Source organism: Rhamphochromis sp. 'chilingali' (genome assembly GCF_963969265.1).
Source record: "Rhamphochromis sp. 'chilingali' genome assembly, chromosome: 2".
Taxonomy (NCBI): Eukaryota; Metazoa; Chordata; class Actinopteri; order Cichliformes; family Cichlidae; genus Rhamphochromis; species Rhamphochromis sp. 'chilingali'.
Window position 1 is genome coordinate 59,320,184 of NC_137930.1, and position 23,807 is coordinate 59,343,990.

At 38.7% G+C, this 23,807-nt stretch overlaps 1 protein-coding gene across 1 annotated transcript; it reads left to right on the forward strand.

Moving 5' to 3' along the window:
• Nucleotides 1-1,631: 1,631 nt before the first annotated feature.
• Nucleotides 1,632-23,172, forward strand: b4galnt3b (beta-1,4-N-acetyl-galactosaminyl transferase 3b). Its single transcript, XM_080876658.1, has 20 exons — nt 1,632-2,137; nt 9,959-10,014; nt 10,094-10,177; nt 11,978-12,073; nt 13,247-13,337; nt 13,447-13,547; nt 13,639-13,706; nt 15,453-15,531; nt 15,672-15,738; nt 15,893-16,027; nt 16,177-16,286; nt 17,028-17,128; nt 17,544-17,611; nt 17,706-18,849; nt 19,417-19,676; nt 20,306-20,459; nt 20,556-20,628; nt 20,732-20,885; nt 20,988-21,114; nt 21,458-23,172. Exons 1-20 carry the CDS (start codon nt 2,002-2,004, stop codon nt 21,567-21,569), a joined length of 3,216 nt encoding a protein of 1,071 aa, XP_080732784.1. The 5' UTR covers nt 1,632-2,001; the 3' UTR covers nt 21,570-23,172.
• The last annotated feature ends 635 nt before the right edge of the window (nt 23,173-23,807 follow it).

Here is a 23,807-nt window from a genome sequence, read left to right on the forward strand (position 1 = left end):
GGGCGACTCCTCAGCTGGACTTGTGCTCTATGATGAGGAATTTGTTTATACGTTAAGCAAAATTAAATTGACCTGATTTTAAATGTTTAAAGGTTGTACGAGTTGATGATAGCCATTTAACCTGTAATAAGTTTGATTTGTAATATTTGCATTGCAAGTTAACTGAATTTGGTGTTTGCACTGTCTGTCACATAAAGTAAGCTACTGCAAAAAGATGTGATGGGGTGGGACGGTAAATGCATTTTTTTTTTTTTTAAATTATTATTGTTTCATATTGTGCTTTAATGAAACATAAGGTTAACTAAGCTGTTTACTCTCCATCTTTATGGGAGGAATATTAAAATCTCTGTGCAAAAATACCAGTGTTGTGTGTATTTTGAAAATTAAAACTACCGAGCTTGCACCTGTGACAGTCAGGAGGCCTTGTCTTGAGGAGGAAGAGGTGTTTATCTGATCCTCAAGCTCTCTCACTCAGCTTACAGATGTGCTTTCTCTCCCTCTGGGGTAGTTATGACCCAGTACTGCTTATTCTCCACAGAAGTCAAAAGTATTAAAAAAATCTTTTCTTTACAGTGTTTAACTTTTTACAGACATTTCTTCTGAGAAGATCTCCTTTTAGTGACTCAGCATTTTAAAGGCAGACAGGTGTGGGGATCGCGCTTACCTGGGAGGGTCTGCTTTCTTTTGTGTTCCCTATGCCATGAGCCCTTTGTTCTTTTATTTGCTGCTCTTGATTTTAGACATACAGTATCAGAGTGGTTATATAATCCATATAGCCACTGGCATTTTTGATCATGTCTACGATTATGAACAGATGGAGGCAACACTGGATATAAATAAATGTAAAAAAAATAAACAATTTTAATTCAATAGGGAAAAAACCCTTTTACTTTTTATTTGTTTATAGTCTTAACCATTATCCCTTAATGATCCCATGCATCCACTGAATAGCACTTTGGATTAGTCATGGTGGCTGTTAAAGCATTGGTAATATTGTTTCTTAGGCGTGTTTGTTATTCAGAAAAGTCACACGCACCCTCAAAGTCTGGCAACAATTTTTTTGTTTTGCTTTTTAGATTTGAAGACAATTTTTACGTTGTCTAACTTTATTACAAATGTGTAATTGTAACATACGAATACATGTTACGTGTGAAACGTAGGAAAAATCTCGAAAGGCAACAAAATCCAGGAAGCATTTGTTGCTATACCTGTTGCAGGTAAATCCCAGGGTAAAGGGTGTGTGTGTGTGTGTGTTCGCTGAACGTGTTTACTCCTCCCTTTAATCTCAGCGGTGTGTAACGTCGAGCTAGCTAGAATACTAAAGAGTGTTTCCTGTTTCAGATTTCAAAATAAATCACAAGCGTGCAAAAGTTGTGACCTGAGGAGCTCGGAAAGAAGGGAAACGTTTCGCTACAGGAAATAAAATATATCATTATATTTCACGTTGATGAAACTTTGCGCTGAAGTAATTTTGCCATATTTGTGCGAGTATTCGCAGATCAAGTATTATTTTTTCTTTCACATGATCACGATCGTGCTTTTACGTTGACGGCAAAGCTGGTCCTATTCTGGCCGCTTACTAGCTCCTTCCATCTGGCTTCTTTAAATTGTGTGGAGGATGGTGAGGGGAGGGGAGGTGAAGATTTCATTCCTTGCTGAGTTCTTTGTACCGAGCTGCGTGCGCTTCATGTGGTACTAGCAGGAACAGAGGTCAGGTCTCAAGCCGGGCGCTCAAGGAGCAATAGGAGACCTATTAAAAGTTTTAGATGATCGAGAGTGCCCAGTGTAGGTCACCGGCTGGCCCAGGGCAAGGTGGGATTTTTCTCCGGATGAGAGGCACCAGGGGACCCGAGCGCCGGGGATATCCAGGGTGCCGGTGATAGTGCGCATCCACCGGGAGCAGGGGTGGGCGGCAGGCGGACGTGCTCAGGGCGCGTTCCGTCCCCTACTCATGACAAAGCGGGTGAGGAACTCGGGAGCAAGTTTCCCCCGGGAGTCAAAATGATCACGTCGTTTTTCCCCTTGAAGAAACTGCGGCGAAATGGCAAATATCTCCTGTTCGGTGCGATCCTGCTGGCGGGATTGGTGGCCGTGTACCACGAGATGGTTGCTGCAAAAGAATGGAGGAGTGATATGAGTAAGTTTATGGTTTATGATTTCCAGTACGCGCACTGCTACTCACAGAGTGTCACTCAAACCTTTGCTGATGCACCATTCAGACGGAGTTTCTATTTATGATAATTATGCAGTAGCGATAGCAAGTGAACATGCGCATGCGGGAGGGAGGGGGGGGGAGAGAAATATAGCCGAACAAAAGTAAAAAGGTTTGGACTGTATTACGCATTTGAGCGTGCATGATATAAGCTATTTGTCACGTATCACACATTTCCATGGCACTGTGGTGTTGAACAGTCCACATCATTTACAAAAATAAGGAAACACAAACATGAAATACTGCTAAGGCCACTGTAAAAATGAGTCATCACCAAAAACAATGTATGAAGTTGTTTGGTGACATTTTTTATTATGTGAAGTTGGAAGTCAGAAAACCAAGTCGCAAAAGATTTGTTTATTTGCATGAAAGATTTGAATGCATGTGCATTTTAAACAAGTTTTCACATCTAACATCTGCTTTAGCTTTCATGATGTTGGATGCATTTCCTCAGGAAACTTGAGCCTTCAGCAGGTGAAACAGCAGGTTGATTTAGGGAAAGAAAGACAGTAAGAAGGGGGTTGGGGAGGTCAGGAGGTCACATAGTAGGTTTACACTCAGAAGGAAATCTAGTCTCACACTGGGTAACCAGATTTCCTGCTTTCTACCCTCACACGTTGCCTTACCGTCTGTCGCAGCACACATACACACACACACAGCACAAAACAGATGAAAGGAAACAACAGTGGGGTTGTTGAGAGAAACAGAAACATATGACACGCTCAGTCTGAGCACAGCATCAGCATGTAAACACATGCCTAGATCTACATTAGAGGGCTCGCCTATATGTGCACACATTCCTGGGCTGAAGCCCCCCGGCCACAGTGGGGCTTCTATTGAGAGAAGGACTCCACAAAGCTCTTCAAACAGAGCTGTATTAAAATCCTAACATGGATAAATAATTGGCAGGTGCAGTTAAGCACATGACTTCAGTTGCAAGTGGTCAGTATGAGGTTTCTTTTTCCCCCCCCTTTTTTACACAGTTCATAAGACAAGACAGACGTTTTTAAAAATGTTGTAACTTGATTGTTATAACATACATGTACATGACTTTGAGTGAACAAAATGTGTCATGGCTCACATAAAAAAAGCCCAAAACACATAATTCAAGTCAGTCTGTTACATAATTACAAGAGAAAGAACCAACAGCAATTAAAAATGATATTTATTAAGAGTTTTTAGAACCTTGTATTGAGGGTCAAAATGAGGTCCACTATGGGGATGTTGTGCCTATTCGTGATGCCATGTGGCTGCTGTTTTAAAGTATGCTTGTTGAGTGATTTGCATGGCTCGCCAGCAGCTTGAATTGCACTTTTGGAGCTATGCAGAAATGTCTTCTTCATGTGGAATTCACTGAGGTTTAAAATGTGCTATCCTAGAGTACACTTTGTGGGTCAGAGCAGCACTTTATATCTTTAATGGGTCATAATCTGTTCACACACACTTTCATTAAGAACGACTTCTCACAAGTCCAATTTCTTTTTACCCTAAATGCGGTTTACGACTCCCCCACAACTCTGGTTTTTTTCTACCTTTTGGGAAAATATAATCACCCAAGTTCCGTTTTATTTCCCACCTTTTTAAGAATGCATGCCCGATCTACACCTGCAATTAATGTATTCTCCCCCCTCACCCATCACCACTGCATTTGTGAAATTTGCTTTTGCAGTTTTTGCAGAGATCACCTTGGTGGAGAAACGTGCATCAAGGTGAATTAAAGGAAGTGCGTAAGTCATCAGGAAACTTCACATGCAGCAGGTTACTCACTCACTCAGGTTAATCACCTTTAAACTAGACAAACAGGACTTGAGATGTGCAGTTTTTATGGGACGGGCTTTTTTTTCTGAGATCATATGAGCACTACAACTAACAACGTAGATAATGTTTGCTGCAGTAAAGCAGTTAATAACTGGCCCAGCAGAATAAAGATGGCCATTGTGTGCATGACTTATATGTGATAATTCCATGCAATGGACACGTGGCCTAGATTTTTAATAACCCTTTGGTAAAAGTCGAGAACTAGTAGTTAAACTCATAATGTGCAATTTATTATCCAATTAATTTGGTTGACATCTACACACACAGAAAAAAAATTGTGATGCAGACAAAGATCCTTTAATACACAATGGCCACATGCAAGGTCAAGTGACTTATTTAATTAAATAGCTTGAAGAGCATAGGCCTCAGTTAAGGCTTCTAGTCCAGCTTTGTGTGATATATATCTGTAAGCGAAAACAAAACAATATCTTTAAAAATGGCATTTTTCCACACAGCAGGAGCCCTTATTGGGAAATACTACAGAATTGTTTGATTTATGCATTGTATGCTTGGACTGGGGAAGAAGTGCTGTGTGATAATGCAAATTGTGGCATCAATCCAATACCAAGTAAACACAGTACTGCCGATACCAATACCGACACTGATATTTTTAACTTCTAAAGACAGCTTGTGTAAGGGGGAGCAGTGTGTCATGATTTATAAGACGAATCATCGTCACTTGCCGAATTCTGAACACATTTTAATGAGCCCCTAAATCACTGTGATTTTTACTGTCCACAATAATTTAACACAACAGCACACACATTTCAGATTTTCATGTATTTTGAAACTGGGTTGGTTTTTGGGGTTTGTTTGTGTTTTGAGACCCGGAATGTGAATGTGCCCCTAAAGTAAATATTGGTACTTTTTGAGATTTGAATGGCACTTTACTTTTTGCAAGAGGCTACAAATAAAATAGACATGACAGTCAACACAAAAAGGTTCCTCTTTCATCGTGCATGTGGGAGGTATATTTTTCGTTTCCCAAAAAATTATTAACACAATTCAGTGGGCTGCATATTGAACTTAGAGGCTAGACACATAGTATCGATCCTGTCGTGCTAGTATTGATCCAATACCAATACCAGGGTTAGTATCGATATTTAGATCGATCTGTCCACCTGTCCAACTTTATATGGAAGCCCCTTTGCGGGAGTACAAAGACCAGGGGCGGAGCGTGGGGGTGGCTTACGGGGCTTAAGCCCGGGTTGTTTTGTCAGAAGCCCGGGGTATTTTGGAGTGTAATTTTTTCATAGTTAGATGCCTGGCTGACAACTGTATAAAACAAAAAGTACACACAATATTTGAAGCACATAGTGCACACTGTGGGAATTTACGACTGTGCGTGAATCCCCCCCTGATATTGGTATGATCCAAGCTCAGGCACTAAGCGACTGAGCGAGGGGGCGGGGGGAGCTGCTGCCCGTGAGTGCGCTGTTGGAGAGACGGAGCCAGCCATACTAAGGAGAGCTTAAGTTTGAGCAGGTACCAAAGCAAATCATTCGTACCGTACAAATAATGTAAATATGACGGTGCATCACGAAAGATTGATATGAAACTGATCACTTGACCAATATTATTTTACTTGCTCTTCAAGTGAATCAACAAATGGCGAAATGAAAAGCCGAACAAATGCTATTTTTTAGAGAGTCTTAGCTTACGTGTGTTTATTTCATATTTTCAGTTCTTACCCTCCCCGACTAATTCGGTTTCAGTTATGTACTGAAATATAAGAATGGACATTAGAGGCTTCTTTCAAAGAAAAAACTCAGGTAAATGTTATTTTATATATTATGCTTTGTATGTTGTTCAGTATATTTCTATGCAAAACAAGAGGGATTTCAGTACACAGCAGGATATTCACATTTGTAACCAGATATTTACACTTTAGGGAGAAAACATAAAACATTTTTACTGTACAACATCAATTTAGAGTAAACTTTTGTTTTAGATAAATATTGAAATATATTTTGAATTAGTTAAATGTCAGAATAAAGAGAGACAGAGCTGTCTATTTTTTATCACTTTCATTAAATTTAGGAGTACATGTACACTAAGTTTATTGTTAATTAATAAGAAAACTCCAGACGATTCCATTCTGAGCTGAAGAAGCTTCTGATAGGTTAGTAGAGTCCATGTGAGTAAACAGGTGGCACAGCTGTGGATGCATATAAGGCAAAACACAGAGCCTGTTTCTGTGACATGGGAAAATCAAGAGATGTCAACCAAAACACCAGGAAAAGAATCGTGGAGCTCCATAAGTGTGGCTCAGTTTGAATACAATTTGGTGCCATTTGCAATTAAGAAATACAGATAGTTTCTCTCTTTACTCTTAAAGTTAACAAATATGTTTTTATATTTATCAATCTAAAAAAATAAACATTTAGTCTGATTTGATGTTACAATTAAAAAAGTGTTGTGTTTTTATCTGAAGAGTTTGTAAATATCTGGTTTCAACTGTATATTTGATGATTGTCAGCACAAAGAGGGAGAGAGAGGAGCAGAGATTGAGATGGAGAATGAGGACAGAACAGAGATGAACAAGAGCAGGTGAGACACACATGTTAGTCAAATGGTTGTTTACCAAAAGTATCACCGTATCATAGGTACTCATGTATCTCGTACCTAGTGTTTCTTTTTAGGTTTGCTATTTTTCAAATTCTATATTTATTAAGTTCTGCAGGCTTGTTTGCACAACAAGGCTAAATAATTATATAAACTTTTCTCAATCTAAATATTGTACTTTGGTAGAATTAAATAAATAAGTGTAGTGCAGGTCTATGATGATTTTTAGTGCTACTATCATCTAGTTCTGATTGTGGTTATGTCTTGGTTAAGTCCTCAGTAATCCTGCTTTTGAACTGTTGTAGTCCTGTTTTAATTCTGGATCAGTTCTGGGTCTGGTTGAATTGGGGTTTAGTCCCTGTGTCTTGATACAGCCCCGACTTCGTTCTGTCTTGCTGCTCAATTAAAAAACTAGTTTAAGGTGTCCTGCATGTGTGATATATATATTTCCCTATATGAAGTCATTCTTTTTTGAACAAAACTCAAAACAGAGCCTATTAATCTTTCAGTCATTTCTACACCCCCCCCCCCCCCCCCCCCCCAAAAAAAAAAAAAAAAAAAAAAAATCCCACATGCATACTACCCTTTAGGGCTAAGCCCCGGGTGTTTCAAATGTCTGGCTCCTCCTCTGACAAAGACATGACCTCACAGCCACTTTGGTAGCTACCATTTGGCTTTATTATTCTGTAAAACTACGCCACAAAGGTCCTTATAAAAACCTTTCTGAGGCACGTTTTTAGAAATGTTACCAGGAAAAAAAAAATCTTTGTCATAAAATCCAAGATGTCAGGCACAAGTGGATCAAAGACATTCTGTTGGATTTCCTCTGTGAAAATTGTGCACGTTGTTCAAAGGTTTCAAGCTTTCTTATTTGAGGTAAATACACAATATAGACAAAAGTACTGGGGCACTTACACATTACACCTACAGTAGCTGTTCAGCCATGCAAACACATTCTACGTACGAAGCTCGTGGCACAGATTTTATTTGCTGATGTTAATGCCAGAGGAGCTTTGATACTCAGCAGTTAATGAGTCAGCAAAGCGTCGGTGGCTCTATACACCTCGGTGATCCCATTCTGTAAGTTTATGTAGTCTGCTACTTCATGGTTGAGTTTCTGTGGTTCTTAAACACTTCCACTTTGCAGCAATACCACTCACAGCTGATGGTGGAAGATCTGAGAGGTAAAACATGTCATAAGCTGAGTTGGGGCAGTGGAGGCATCTTATTACAAGACCAAGCTTAAATTCACTGAGCACTAGAAAGGCCTACTGTATCACAAATGTTTGCAAAAGGCAGAAAGCATAGCTGGATGCTTGGTTTTATACACATGTAGTAATGGGACTAAAAACCCTGAATTAAAAGATTAAAAGATGTGACCCAGAGGTCAAGAAACATCCATCTCAAGATATGACTTCCTGATCTTTGATCTTTGATCCATACTCATCGACACACACCATCTCCACCTTGGAGACGCTGTCCCAGGCTATTGTTGCCGCCACCTTCACTTCTTGATCTGCCTTTGACTATGGTTTACAGAAAGTGAACCGTATGCTGAGCTTAATTGGGATCAGGAGATATATTTGGCAACTTGGGGACATTGCAACACTTTACAGAAACTCTTTGTTTGCTTATAGGATTTTGGTTTTTATATATTGTGCATTCAGGGCATCTATCAGGAGACAAATCATCTCGTGTGCAAAGGTACTACTTTCAGTAAACCATAACTGCTCAGTTACCACGTTTGGTTGATTCCAGTTTTCTGCATAGTTAACATAGAACACAGCGTTACACCTCCGCTTGTTTCCACTTTTTTTTAAAACAACTGCAAGTAAGCTTTCATGCTTTTTGAGGCTTACCAGCGGTTTGTCTCTTGTGGTGAGTTGTCTGAGGCTTTGGTAATGAAGGTTTTTTGTCCTCTTTGCAAAGAAAAATGTACGCCTACATCCTGGAAATTTACTGCACAGTCATCCCCCCCCCCCCCCCCCCCCCCCCCTTTCATCTTCCAAAGAATCTGCCGGTCACCTCTTACCTCTCATTTTCAGAGCCAGTTCCACTTCAGTTAAAAAGGCAACGTTTAACTCTCGGTGTATGAGTTCAAGCTAAAACAACACAGAAGCTCAAGAAATATTATGCATCCATTTGACACATTGCTTTTAAAACTTGCTGTATAAAAATCTATGCATCTCACAAACAGTTTAAAAAAAAATCCTGTTGTAAACCTTCTTAACACTAAAACTTCAAGCACATAATCCAAAGAATACTGTGGACACTTAATTTGCATGCTAAAACATGCAAATGAAGCTTTTTTTTTTAAATGTTGTAAATGATATATTTGATTATATTCTGTTTTACATGTTATCACACAGCCTCTCCCTTTTATTCAACACTTTAACTAAATGTCTGTTAGCAACATTTTTTTGACAGAATAAGAAGAGTAGGACTGCTAAACTGGTATGTTGTGTCCAAAGTGGACAGAAAAAAAAACACTAAAACAGCAACAATGTGACAAGAGATTTAAAAAAAAAAAAATTGTTTTCCTGCCATATATGGACGCAGAAAGCTAGTGAAACCCTGCTGCATCCTTCTTATCACCTGAAGTGTCCAATCTGACAGTAAATTTCGCAATACATTCCACGGAAAGTAGAAAAAAACATGACAGGGAAGGTTTAGTAAGAAGAGGAGAGGAGTGCACATAGAGATGAAAAGTACTCCACTGTTGCTTTCCTTATCCACGGCTCTAGAATTACTTGTGCTGCTAAAATTGGAACGTATGTCACAAGGGTGTGTGTTAGGAGATCTCCACCCTGGCGATAATGACAGACCATCACTGCAGTAACTCCAGTTCACTGCTGACACCACATGGTCGTAAAAAAAGAAAAGAAAGACAGACAAATAGGTCCTGTTTTAAAATACACCCTGTCCTGTAATTTGAAGGATGATGGAAGAAGTCAGCAGGAATAATATTTGAGCATCTGCTCTGCCAGAGCGCCAGAGATGTTTGCCAACGCGGGAGCCCTATGCCATAGCAGCTCTTTGAAGCCTGTCACTGAGATGAGCTATGTTCAGGGACTATGAGCAGTGAGTCTCTGCTTAGACACCGGGCCTGATTGTTGTGTGCAATGCATGGGCAGAGTTTATCATTTATGCATGGACGTGTAGCGTGCCTACCGCTCCTCACATGCAACCCAGATAGAGTTTCTTTTATGTCACAAGTTGTAAGAAGCAGATTGGGATTTTTTTGTTTAGAATGCATTTTGATTGGATGTGCACCTACTGAGGAAGCCTCAAGTCGCTTTAAAATAACAACTTTCACAGAGATGATGTGACCATGTTGACTATTGTCTTCACCTATATCCTCAGGTCCAATTACTGACGCTGACCACGTCAGCTGGAGGAGAGACGTGTTTGAAAATAGGGTAAGGATGGCACCCGAGAGTGTTTGTTTTTTCAGAAAGGAAACCAAAACTAAACCAAGTTTAATATTTGTTTTTACAGGCAAAAAAGGACCATCAGCCAAACACTGTTGGGGACAGCAGTGCTTGGGTCTCCAGTTATGCTCCACAACCTTGGAAACCAGAGGTGTGTGCGCTTGCCCATACCTAGTGGCCCAGTGGCCTCCCTCAGTCCCTCCGTTTATAGTGTGACTCCATTTCAGAAGCTTCCCTGCTTTGTGTTAATGTTTTGAATATTTCATGTCAGGTGTAACCGGTTCCTGTTTATGTTTTTGTTTTGAGCCAGTGTTGCCTATTTCAACAGCAGTATTGCATGATTAAACAGACAGACCTGGCAAACAGGGCATCAGAGATTCTATTATAGATACACAGTTTACAAATCATCCACAATAACAAATCAGGAACAAAAAAGGTGCGGTTTCTAACAAATTTAAGAGCATTCACACTGACCAAGGGTACATTTTTCTTCTTTATTATCAACTTAATGTCTCACTGGTAATCGGGGGGTTGGCCACATATTTTAAAGTGTTTTTCTCACTTCTATTGTCACTCTGGGGACAAACATTTGGAAAATATCACAAGGGTTGAGACAGCACAGGCGAGGAACATAGGAGGATAAGAGGAAACCAGCCTAAGCAGATATTGAAATGTAAAAAACAACCAACAGAAAAGTCTGCAGACATGCATAGATTGCTACATAGCTGCACCCTTTTAAGACGTCAAGGATTTACACACAATTTACAGCACAATATTAGTATACATCTTCTTTGGGTCCTGATCAGGTGCACTGATAAAGAGCAAGAACAAAAGTTGCAGAAATCATGCAAAGAGAAAAACAAAAAAAGAACCTTAATTTTCAGTTTTGTAGATGAAATGCAAATACTAACCACTGCATATAAAATATATTTATCCATAAAACATTTTTTGTTAGTTTTGATGAAATACCTGTAATTTTATTCCATCTAACTATGACTTACTTTCCTGTTAATTTGCTGAAATCTTTCTTGATAAACTGACTCACTTTGGGGTTTTTAATGTACAGTCAAGTGAAAGGAAAGCCACATGTACCCAACAACAAACAAGTGTCACGTATCTGCTTTGAGAAAAAAACCCTTTTGATATCAATGTCTTTATTAGTTCTACAGTCAGTATTCCTCAGTTTTACATGATTTTGTGCACACTGTATGCCCCTGTAGTAGATTTGTCTATAGTTTTGTGTTTTTTGTCAAGGAAGAGGTTGATAAGTTTTTTACAAAATGTTATTATTGAGTTATAAGTAATATTGCTGTGAAAAACGATGTAAAACTAGGCTAATGTCTCGGAGAATTAACAAAGCTCAAAAATGCTTTGATGAAGCGCCACACGTAGCAGGCTAGTTATTGAAAAATAGAGTTTTAGCAGAAGCAAATTGAGCTTTACAACAAAAGGGCTCCTTAAACTCACCGCCTTTTGATTTTGAGTAAGAATCTCCTTAAATGATTACAAGCTACACTCTCAGTCATCATTTTACGGCATTTTGTGTAAACTTGTGAGCTTCAGTCATGCTAATATTTAACTAACTAGCCTGACCACTACTGAAATCTGATGAGCTGCTTGGCTACATTTGGCTCCGATCTGCACTGTTATGTCCCTTTGGCGAAACCAACACACACTCACTCACACACTCAAACACACACGCACACACAGATCAGATAACATGGCCTCTTTGGCAGATATCACAGAGGTATATGTTTACAGGACATCTACTGAAACTCAGCTGCTTCTTCATTTACGTGTTCGTGTTCCAGTGTTTCTTATTGACTTTCACTGAGCATTTGAACTGCAAATGAGAAAAGTGATTTAGACTGTTGCTCCAACTTCTGTGCCTTTAAATACAGTAAACATACAAGTTCTGTGTTAAAGTCACTGTCACTCTCCTGTGTTGCAGTATAAGGGACAGGCCAATCTGCATGTGTTTGAGGACTGGTGTGGCAGTTCAACGGCCGATCTTCGCAAAAACCTGCATTACCCGCTTTACCCTCATGTGAGTCAAAATGCCCAACTTCTCAGTTGTCACAGTCAAATGTAAACCTTCACTGAGTCAGACAATCTTAAACTAGATTTGACAAACCTCAGAAGAGGAAACATTCACAAGAGCACAAGCACAGTTTACAAGGAATCATTAAACATGTTGGCGAAAAAAACCCATTTCTTAATAAAACTCGTTTTATTAATGGTTAGAATATGGTTATTCATTAATCTTGCTTAACTGATGATTTACATTTTTAGCCACTGTGGCCATTGTGTGACCAAATATATGAAAACCAAATAGCATTCCAGCCAGGCTAAAAATGGTAATTTGCAAAAACTGTACTAGGATGCTAACATGCCAAATGTAACAGGTAAACATAGTAAACATTATTCCTGCTATATATAATTATGTTAGTACTGAGTCCTTTCTCATTGTCATATTATACTGGTTTTGCAGAAAACTGCCCAGTATGTGTGATGTTATATTCCTAGTAAAACTTCATTAAAAAAAAGTTTTTTTATTTCTTTCACGTTTTATGTGTAAAAGTATAAAAGTAGTAGAAGCATAGGCAGAAGATTGTCACCAGAGAATACCACCAAACTCAGATAACCCATAGATATCACCTCCTCTTGCATGTAAGTATTTGTGGTTGGATGTGAAAGAAGACACTCGTGCACACACTCTCACACACGCACAGTTGGTTTTACTCAGTGGTACATTATACGTCTTCATGCCAGATTTTCACGTTCCTGAGTTCACGCCATGGTTCAGATACCTCGGAACTCGGGAGTAATGTCAATCTCAGGTTAGTGCATTACAGGAAAAGCGACATTCGGGACTCACTAGCACACCAGAGCAATACTTTTCATGCTTAAAAACATGTCTGCTGCACATTCATGCAGAGTCTAGTCAGTACTAAGTGATTTAATAAGTCACAGATACACAGCAGTGGCAGTACAAATGAAGTTTTACAGTTTTACTACTGGATTTTACTACTTGGATTGTTAACTTGGGGTTGGTTAGGCTGTTCCGACTCTGACTGGTCTGAGTGTTAAAACCGAGGTAAGGAAGCGTTCCAGATTCAAAGTCGACTGGGAACTCAGAAATTCTGACTTATTCGGGAATGCACCATCACTTTGACATCAAATCATGGCTGATTTTCTTTGTCTTTCATTACTCCTTTAGTCCAGAACCACAGTGGAGAACCTGGCCGTCTCTCCTCAGTGGACCAACTATGGGCTCAGAATATTTGGCTATCTTCATCCACATACTGATGGTACTTTTTCACTTTGTGTATTTTCAGCATGTAATACGTGTATGTTATGCTATACAGACTCAGTCTGTCTCTTCATTCCTTTATCTCATTTCCTCTTCTTTTGTCTCAGGAGATTTTGTGTTTGCTGTGAGCTCTGACGACAACTCTGAATTCTGGCTGAGCACAGATGACTCTCCCCTTAATTTGAAGTTAATTGCGTGGGTTGGAATGGTATGCATTTTGTCATCTCAAGTGTTCCGGGGTAAATTTCTCATACTAGTCTTTGTAACATTTCCTTCAGTGTTTAATTTTCATTTCCTAGACGGGAAAAGAATGGACGGCCCCGGGTGAGTTTGAGAAGTATTCCAGTCAGACCTCCAGACCAGTTTGGTGAGTGAAGTTGGGAACGTACTTACATTGGTTGGTTTGACATCTTACACAAACAGTTCAAACTGATAAGAGTCTCAAAAGCATTACCACCAACTGCCAGGGTTTCTCGTTTAACAAATAACGAACAAATGCTTTGAACTTGTGGAACTGACCTAACTGGAGAACAAGAACAAGGCTTATCTAACACTGGTAAAGCATCGTTAGCAGTCAAAGACTTACGCTACTTTCTTTCCCCCCATCTGGTACCCTTACTGTTTTCCTGGGTGTCCTCATTCTTTCTCCTTATATTAACAAAGCAGTTCCCTCATAATAACAACTTTCTGTGTATGGAGCTTTTTAAAACACAGTTACTCGTGAGCACTAAAGCATCCAGCCTGATGGGCTGAGGAGAGACAATGTTGAAGGCTACAAGGTCAGAATCGTGGTATTTTCTGGACACACACAAAAAAGAAAACGATTGTGAACAGTCATAGGGCCCTGACGTGCTGAAATATGTCTCAACAATTCTTCTATATTAAGCAGGTTCAAAGCTATGCAAATTTTAAAATTAAAAGAAGGTAATTCTTTAGTGATTTCAGGTCTGGGGTCATATGTTCCTATTTCCACGTATGTGTAAGGACCCTGGGCTCTGCACTCAGAACAAGTTGAAGTCAACCTGACGATAAGAACCTGCATATAGAGCGTTAGAGTAGTCTAACCTGTCTGACATGAATATATTAACCAATTTGTCAGAGTCAGTTTTTAATAAATATTTTGCATGTTGCAGTGGGGAAGTAGCAGTTAGGGATTTGTTTGTGTACTGATTTTTCTGTGTATATTAAATGAGGCAGAAAGGTGAAATTTCAGCTCTTTCAAGTCACAAATATTTCTTTAAATTTAAAAAACTTTACAAGTTGTACTTGTTGTACTTGAGGATAAGAAATTAGGTTTGAGGCATCAAACCTGTTTCAAAAGCACAAATGACTCTTCTTAACAGTTGAATTATAATTAATGGCATGCTGGAAAGCACACCCTTTTACACCCTGTGCGTATAAAATTAGTTGCTTTATTAAAGCAGTTTAGTGAGTTGCCATAGGAGTGGCGTGTATGCTCGTGCCAAGATATACAGAACCGGCCTAAATCCACATTAATGCAAATATTTAAATAATGTTAATGTCTACTCATAGTTTTATACATATATATATATATATATATATATATATATATATATATATATATATATATATATATATATATATATATATATATATATATATATATATATATATATATATATATATATATATATATATATATATATATATATATAAGGGTTTATGTATCAGGATAATAAAAAAAATGATCTGGACCTCATCTGCTCTTAAAAGGTAAATACAACCTGAGATTAAAAAAACAGCACATGACATGTGTCATTATTTATTTAAGAAAGGTTCATCCAAGGGTACAGGAAGATGGTATAAACTTCCACATTTTTCCTTTAATTTCCAATAAATAATTATTGAACATGTGTAACTTCTGTTTTTCATCTGAGGTTGTAATTACCTAATTTTAAGACCTATTAAGGACAGTATGGTTTTATTATGTCCTGATATGTAAAAACATTACCATGATTGTATATATTGAAGTCTTAAATAATTTATTATGTAGATTCAGCAAATAAGGGTTTGAGATTATCTTTGGGTAAGTAGTTTATATTGTCTTTTTTATGACTATAACATGATACTGAGTACCTTTACTGTCTGACAGGCTGTCTGCTCAGAGGAGATACTTTTTTGAAGTTATTCACAAGCAAAACGACGAAGGGACTGACCACGTGGAGGTGGCAGTAAGTAGCTGGATCCCTCTCTGTTTTCTTATCTCATTCCTTGTTTCCAAACTCCCGCGCCGAGTATGCGCTCTTGTATTATGTGAGTAATAAAGTGGAAAAGATGTGCAGTTTTTAAAGTTTGTTTTGTTTTCACACAGTGGCTGCAATTGGACTATAGCAGTCTGTTTAAGGTTATTGACTCCAAGTACATCTCCCTCTATACTAGTGAGTATACACATCATGCCTCAAAATATATCCCTCAGAATGAATGTTCATGAGTCTAGATCGCAATGAAACATTTGCCTTTTATTCTGCATAGATGCTAAAAAGCACAGTAAGTAAAAAGCTTGTATCTTCTTCTGACGCTCCGTGTCTTCAGATGAGTCAGCACTGTCAATGAATGATGTCGCCCACATACCACAGACAGCTGCAAGCCACCGGCAAACCCCCACAAAGCAGCGCAGTGCTGATGCAGATATGTTAATTGAAGACCGTCGAGATTCATTCTACAAAGGTCAGCTACGTCGCTCGATTGTTTCAACACAAAGCAGATACATCAGCTGTCTGTTTCCTACCATCCCGGATGCAAGTACTGTGCAAGTTATTTCCTCTTACTGAATGCACAAAGTAATCTCGCCTCTTATCTGTTTCGCTTTTTTGCAGTGCGCATGTTAAACAGCAAGTACCTACAAGGTGTTCTGCCTGACTGCTCATATAACCCCTCTTACACAATCAAAGACTTCCCTTTGCTTCGTTATCAAGGACTGCAGTTTGTACGTATCTGTTGTACTGATAATTTGTTTACGTCACTTACACTACTTTTCTGATATTTAATCACCTTATACCATTATTCTCAGAAGGTTACAGGTGCATTTTTAAAATCTTTTGTTTGTTCAAGAGATAAAGAAAGGCATGCCAGCAAGAAACGCTGGGAAGCTTTTTCAATCTTTTATGGCTTTTATGTCAGTCTTCTAATGGTATCCCTGGTATACTGAGTTATGCTATCTATTTGAGGCCTTTAAATTGCACCCACATTCTTAATGTCTTCCGAGGACCATATAAAATAAATTAGTGCTAATTGCATCCATTAGGAAGAAAAAAAAACAGTAAAATAGCTTGAGATTTTTCTCGTATTGATTTTACTACTGTTGCTGAAGTCGAGTTATTTGCAGTGACTTCCTGGAATCTCTAATGGTTGCCTCCAGGACGTCATTTACTGGCCAAGAAATAGTCTTCAATGTCTCTTTCACGCTTCAGCTGAAATGCATTAGTGAGATTTGGAAGAGCTCTAAAGTAGATGTTTTTTAATCTTTAAAGAAAGCCACTGGTAGCTTTACCTTCTCTTTGTTTCCAGTCTGCTGAGTTAAGCCTCCAATTGTACCTTCATATTTACCAAATAGATTTTTATCCAACTTTCAATACAAAGGACAATAATTACATACCTCAAAATATTCAACTTTTTTCAATAAGATGTCATATATTTTACACCATGTCATTTCATTTCATATCCTCAGGTCCACTTGTCCTACATCTACCCCAATGACTACACTCGACTAACACACATGGAGACGCAGACCAGCTGTTTCTACTCTGAGAGCTCTTACTACCTAAAGAGGTGAGCTAATTGTTACAAATACGTTTACTGTCCCACTCAACTCAACTTAAGTTGATGTTAAATCCAGAGAAATCCAAGTTCATGTTATTCTCAAATGGCAAAGAATTGTTATCTACGTCTCCTAAGATTAATTTGATCTATATGTATATTTTTCACATGTTTGTACAGGATATTGTATTTGTTTAAAATGTTATATACTTATGTGGTACATGTATTTTGACTTTTGTTGTCATGATGTCTCTCTTGGAAATGAGATTTTTAATCTCAATGGGATTTTCTACCTGGATAAATAAAGGACTAATAACAATAATGCTGGAAAAGTGTGACAAGTTGAACTATAATTAGTTTTAGAGTATCACCAAGCAAGGCTGCTATAACTTCCGTCCTTTTTTCTTTTTTTAAATGTCATATCTAGGTTCGGCTTCTCTAGATACATGAGATTTGACCGTCCAGCTACAGAGGAAAAAGTAAATCCAGACAGAGGTATTTTGCCCTTGTTTTTCCCCATAAGCAAACATAAGCTGCTTGCGGTTTCAGTCCATTTAACTGTCCTTTTTTTATATCTGGTGTATATTAGATTTTAATTTCCAGATGAGGAATTTTAACCAGGAGGACAATGACTTTCATAAAAAAGAAACGGAAACCAAGCCTGCTCATGAGGATAAAGCCCATTATCAAGACTATGGAGATGATTATGATGATTATGTACAAAAACGTAGGCGCAAACTCTTCTCCTTGGTTGTCCCAAAATCAAACAACACATTGGGCAACTCTTCAGGACTGCACAGAGGCGAGTTGGGGAAGAGGGAACATAAAGAAAATTTGTCTCAGCCCCAGTCAGTGCTAAAGCAAGGCTTAAAACATAACCTGCAACTGAATCAGACAAAGTTACAAAAAGAGGAGGGGCAAATTGTAAAAGCAGAACAGCAGAAAAGCAGAAAACGAGTAAAAAGAAAAAGGGTAAAAGCAGCTCAGAGACCAGGACAGAATAATCTACCAATACTGGGTAATAAAAAAGACCTTAAAGCAAATCAGCAACTAGTTGTCCAATCAGAGCAACTTGGCTCTAAACAGGATCAAATCCAGAAATTTGGTAAAACGAATAATACCGAAATCCAGCGACTCAACAACTCACAGCCTGAAAAACCACCAGTGGCCAAGCAGCGGAGGTTTGTAACCAAACAGAAGGAACTTCAGCTGCCAAACAGCAAGCGTTTTACCCCTCCCAAAAGAGATTCCAACCACCCATTAAAAAGATCAAATCAAAGGGACTTGGATGGCAAAAAAAGCCCCAATGATAAGGATATGGAACTGACTATGCCACAACAACAAGATTTAGAAAACAGCATTGTTAGAGGTAAGAAGATTGCTAAAGGGAATATTGACAAAAGGTGGTCAGATAGGAAAGAAGGGGAGGAAGATGAGCTCTCCAACAGGGCTGAGAAAAGGAAAGACACCACAGAGGGTGAGAAACGCTACTTCTGGGAAAGACAAGAAGACTTTGAAGGTACTGATGATGAAGATCTTACACCTGCACCAGTTTTTGACACTCAAGTCAACTGGAACCAGACCTTCCATGTCAACCACCTGGATCTTCAGGCCCAGCGTTCAGATTGGATCGACCTGCAGTGCAACATTTCTGGAAACTTGTTGCTTCACTCCAATGATGCTTTGCCAATAGTCAAGATGTTCATGGACCAGCTGAATAAAAAGCATCATGGGTAAGTTGTGCATCTAGTGATGTGTGTGTGTGGAAAATGTTAATCTGATTGGATTTTGCTATATCCTCTAGAATTTGTTAAAATAAGTATTTTAGGTGATTTTAACTTTTCTCATCTTGAAAGTCAGTGGTTAATTTATGTATACCTCCTCAGGTAAAGTGTTTTTATTTTTTTTTTAAATTGCTTCATTTGCTACTATATTTTTAAAGCTATAACTTGCCTAAATACTTTGAGCTGCTTTCATATGATTAGCTGCTTAGATGTATGCGTTAACCAGCAGTTGGACAGGGCTATGTAATAACGTGGCTGTTGATTGTAGTATGCAAAAATATTACACTGACAAGAGCCACTTTGTAGCAACATGAGAACTTTTGCTACTTTTTTAGTAGTTATTTTATACTTGGTGTAGTAAATTAAGTTTTTCAGATTAATTGTAACAAGTCAACGTATGATATAAGACTCTTATTGTAAGCTCATGCCATTTTCAATTAGGTGATAAAATATTCAAAAACCTTTGTACTTCCTTTACAGCACATTGCACTTTTATTTTTGTGGTTGCTCTTGCAGGCGGTTTAAGTTGGTACGTGTGGTTAACATGGTGAAGCGTGTGGATGACTTCCAGGGCAGCCGCTACCTTCTTGAACTGGAACTGAAAGATGTGAATGGCCAGCTGCTGCGTGTATCACACTACATCTATGCTCTGGTAACCGATAGCTGGTCCAACGGCTGGGACTCAGACTTCCAACAGTCAAAATCGAAGACTTTGCTCTGCAACCCGGTGGGCTTCCGCTGGAATCCTGTTGCCATGGTCCACTTCATAGTGCCAGGTACTGTACACCTGACACTTACTTGGTGATTGCACATAAAATCAGCCAAATCTAAAAAAAAGTTCCCACACCTGCTCAAAATCAACTGATTTACATGTTCATTTTCTTGTTTGTTAATATTTCATTTTTCAAAGATAGAAGTTCTTACAGCCTGACAGTGTCATATTAAAAAACATGGTGAGATGTAAGTGGACCTTTTTAGAGGAAAAAGAAAACCCTTCAGTGGGATTAAATAATGGCTCCATGTCTCTAAACTATGCAGAAATAAAGGATAATCTCTCTGAGACAAGGTCCTTAACGGTAAAATGTAAAACTCTTATCACCTGAAGACAGAAATTGAATCACATTATGAATTCAGCATAATATAATATTAATGTAAATTTGGCAGTAATGCATTAATACTGGTATGTAAAGCACATAACAGAGCTTCCCTTTATTAATGCAGTTTAACTGTCGAGCACCGCATGGGCATGGCAAGCCTGTTATTATACTGTCTGTGGGAATGACCTGTGTTCCCTTTGAGAATTAATAGCTTTAAAAAAAATGCAAAGGTCAAAACACCTCTGCCAGATAAAAGATAGAGATAAGTCACTTATCTGTCATATAATTGGCCTGTATGTCTTTTTCAGTAAAAAACCAGGCTAGATGGGTGCAGCAGCTGATTACTGACATGGAGGAACTGTTCAAAATAACTGGAGATAGTAACTTCAACCTCATAATCACTGACTACAAAAGCACTGACATGGATGTGAGGAAGGCTCTTGAGAAGTCCTCACTGCCCAGGTTTGTGTTTGTGAGTTAATTTTACAGGCAATACAAGCCTATTGCAAACTATTCATGGTGTAACTGAGCTGTATGTATGCTTGTGGAAATGATCAGGTACCAGTATGTGAAGATGGATGGGAACTTTGAGCGCTCTGCTGGTCTGCAAGCAGGTATCGACCTGATAACTGTGAGTACTGCGGCATCACTCGGCAAGGAAGCATAACAGTGTACCGATAGATGTCAATAGTAAATTTCATGAATTTAATGTTTCCCATCTCGCTGTTCCTTAGGATGACCACAGCATCGTGTTTCTTTGCGACCTCCACATCCACTTCCCTCCTTCAATCATTGATACCATCAGGATGCACTGTGTAGAGGGATACATGGCCTTTGCTCCCATTGTCATGAGGCTGGGCTGTGGTAATACACCTTTAGAGGCCAGAGGTGGGAAATGGGACCAGATTCACTTCCTTTTGTTTTTTATTTTTTTAGCCACTAAAATGACAAGTATTTATGTCTTGGGCTATGTGATTGTCTGTGTTGTAGGTTACTGGGAGATCAATGGCTTTGGCTTGCTGGGTATCTATAAGTCAGATCTTGACACAGTGGGAGGTATGAACACCAAGGAATTTACTGATCGCTGGGGAGGAGAAGACTGGGAGCTTCTCGACAGGTTTGTCTCACACTTTCTATCTTTTCTAAATGGATAGATATGTTTAGAGTTTTTCCATCCATTTCATCCATTGAAAGAAATTAGATAGCAATACTTGGAAGCAATACACCTTCCAAGTAAGACGCAGACTGGTTAAAAGGTTGCTGGTAAAGGCAAAGAACAGATGGACATACTCTCAAAAAATTTTTGATTTATTAGTGCAAGGGTTTTTTTCAGCCAATCATGATTTGTGTCTAAGAAATGACAACAAAGCATGTTGGAGCTCTTAATTGGCGAAAAATCGTTTCTTTCCTGTTTGTGATCCAGGTTGAGTAAGCACTCTTCCTCTTGTTTTCTCATCTAGAATCCTTGAGGCAGGTCTGGAAGTGGAGAGGATCTACTTGAGGAACTTTTTCCACCACTATCACTCCAAACGTGGCATGTGGAACCGGCGAATGTCAACAAGTCCCAGGTGACCTTGTCACCTGCATTTGCACAATGACATCACCACGGTTACAACCAAGGCAACGCGAGCACTTTAAAGCCGGAGGGTGATTCCTGCTATGTAATGGTAATACCTGCTGACGGTTAGAGAGTAGCACATGAGCCGGTGCTGTATTTGCTCACTCAGGCTTTGGGAAGCAGGTGGCAGCACTGAAGGTCATTGCTTAGGAGATACTACTGATATGCTCAGAGTTTATTTCATTGAATATGCTGTGGACTCCAAAGAGGGTACTGGCTACTGAGTGCCAGTGACTATAAAATTCAATGTATGAGGATACTGCCGTGCACAATGATGCTGACCAAGATCATGATCTGCACTACTGGCAGGAAGAACATTTCCTAATCTGAAGACAAAGCTGGATTCCATATATGTAAGCTCACAAGTGTCCCTTATTATAAACATCACTCTTGCACATAGGTCTTAACTAGTGGGAGGGGGAGGGGGGGAGGGGGGATTTTATTTTATTTGTGTCCCAAAATTTCTTTTTACTGTAGATTGTTTATATGATAAAAACACAGCCTTACTTGTCTTGTTGTAAATTAGAGAAAGCATTTTATTTATTGAATAAATATTTGTGGTGTTCTTTTTTCCCCCTTTTATATTTAATGCTAGAAATGTTGAACTTACCTCAGTGCTCTTCCCTGTTTGTTCTCATTATGTTTAAGTGTCCTTACTCTGCTGTGACTCGAAGTAATGAGAACTGTTTTACAGGCAAATCCAAAAAAGCTGAAAATAATAAGTTAATGTTAAAGTGATGTTTAATTGTAGCATTAAGTTGTTTTTAAGGAAACAAAAAATAATGGCTTTAATTTAGACAGATTTGTTTTTGTCAATGCACAGGCAATTAATGACCATATCATATCCACTGTGGAAGTACATTTTCCACTTTTGCCAGTTCTCCTTACACTGCCACTAACCAAAAATAACCAAAATAACCTTTAATCATAGCATTAAGTCCTGTGTTTGATGGTCCCTTTGCTCTACTTTTTCATCAATGGATCATGCTTCTCCTTAGGTTGTCATTTCTGACAGCAGAGAAATTCCTCAAAATGTGATTAATGAGTGAAAATTCTTGTCGCTTTGTCGCATTGTTATGTTGTTAGTTAATGTTGGAGTAATGGCAGCATTTTCTCATTAACATTCCATGTCAGCAAATGAGTTGTCTTTTAGCGTAACCTGTAAAAATGACTGACAGGTGCTGAACTCTTTCACTTGTCATTCAGGGCAATGAAGACAGAAGACGAGTTGAAAGTGACATTTATAATTTATAACACTGCTAAGAGTAGTGTGTTGTGTTTGTTTTTTGTTTTTTCCTTTTACGAGCATTGCCTCTTTCTAAATTTGGTTTGTGAGTTTGCTGGAATAATGGATACTTCCCCCTTTCCTCCTTTACACTCCTTCACATGACTTAAAGTGCTCTTGGTTTACTTTTAAAATACCTCAGCACTGTCTTTATGCTGGGAATAGGTTCTCCATTAATGTTCTGAAGCGTTTTCTCTCAGGGACAGGTTATTCCATGTTACGCTGCCTTGACAAATCTGGCAAATAAAGTCCTCTTAAATGTGTTCGTTTGATTACCGTGTTGTTTTACATAGCTGATATATACTGAGGTATACTGTGGACTTGTACCTCAGTTGAGCACTCAAAGAACTTTTTACTGGAAGCTTGATTCACCCAGTCACACTTATTCATATAGCACTTTTATCTGCCTAAGAGTTTTCCTAACATTCCCACACACACTCATATAGTTGCATCAGAATAGTCTCTGAGTTTAGTGTCTTGCCAAAGGATACTTCAACATGTAGGCTGTAGAAATTTGGGATCAAACCATCAACTTTCCAACTAGAAGATAAACTGCTCTGCCTCTTCAGCCACAACTGCCCCAGGATGCAAGTAATGAACTGAGACAACCTTTAATTAAAAAAAAGAGAGGTATTCTAGTTATTGATTAAATTACCTTTGGAGAGAAACAAGCTTTATAGGTGCATCATCACTGTTTTCCTCCTTGGTACATCTCTGCACATTTTCACAATAATCTAATTGGTAAGTAGTAATTATTCTTAAACTCATTCAGATAAACTTGAAAGACATTTGTGTTCCTGCCGGTCGGCAATCTTATCAGCCAATCTAATGAATTTAGGCATAGTTAACTAGCTGAAGTTAAAACCTGGTGACGGATGGGATGTGTTCATCTACACAAAATTTCCAT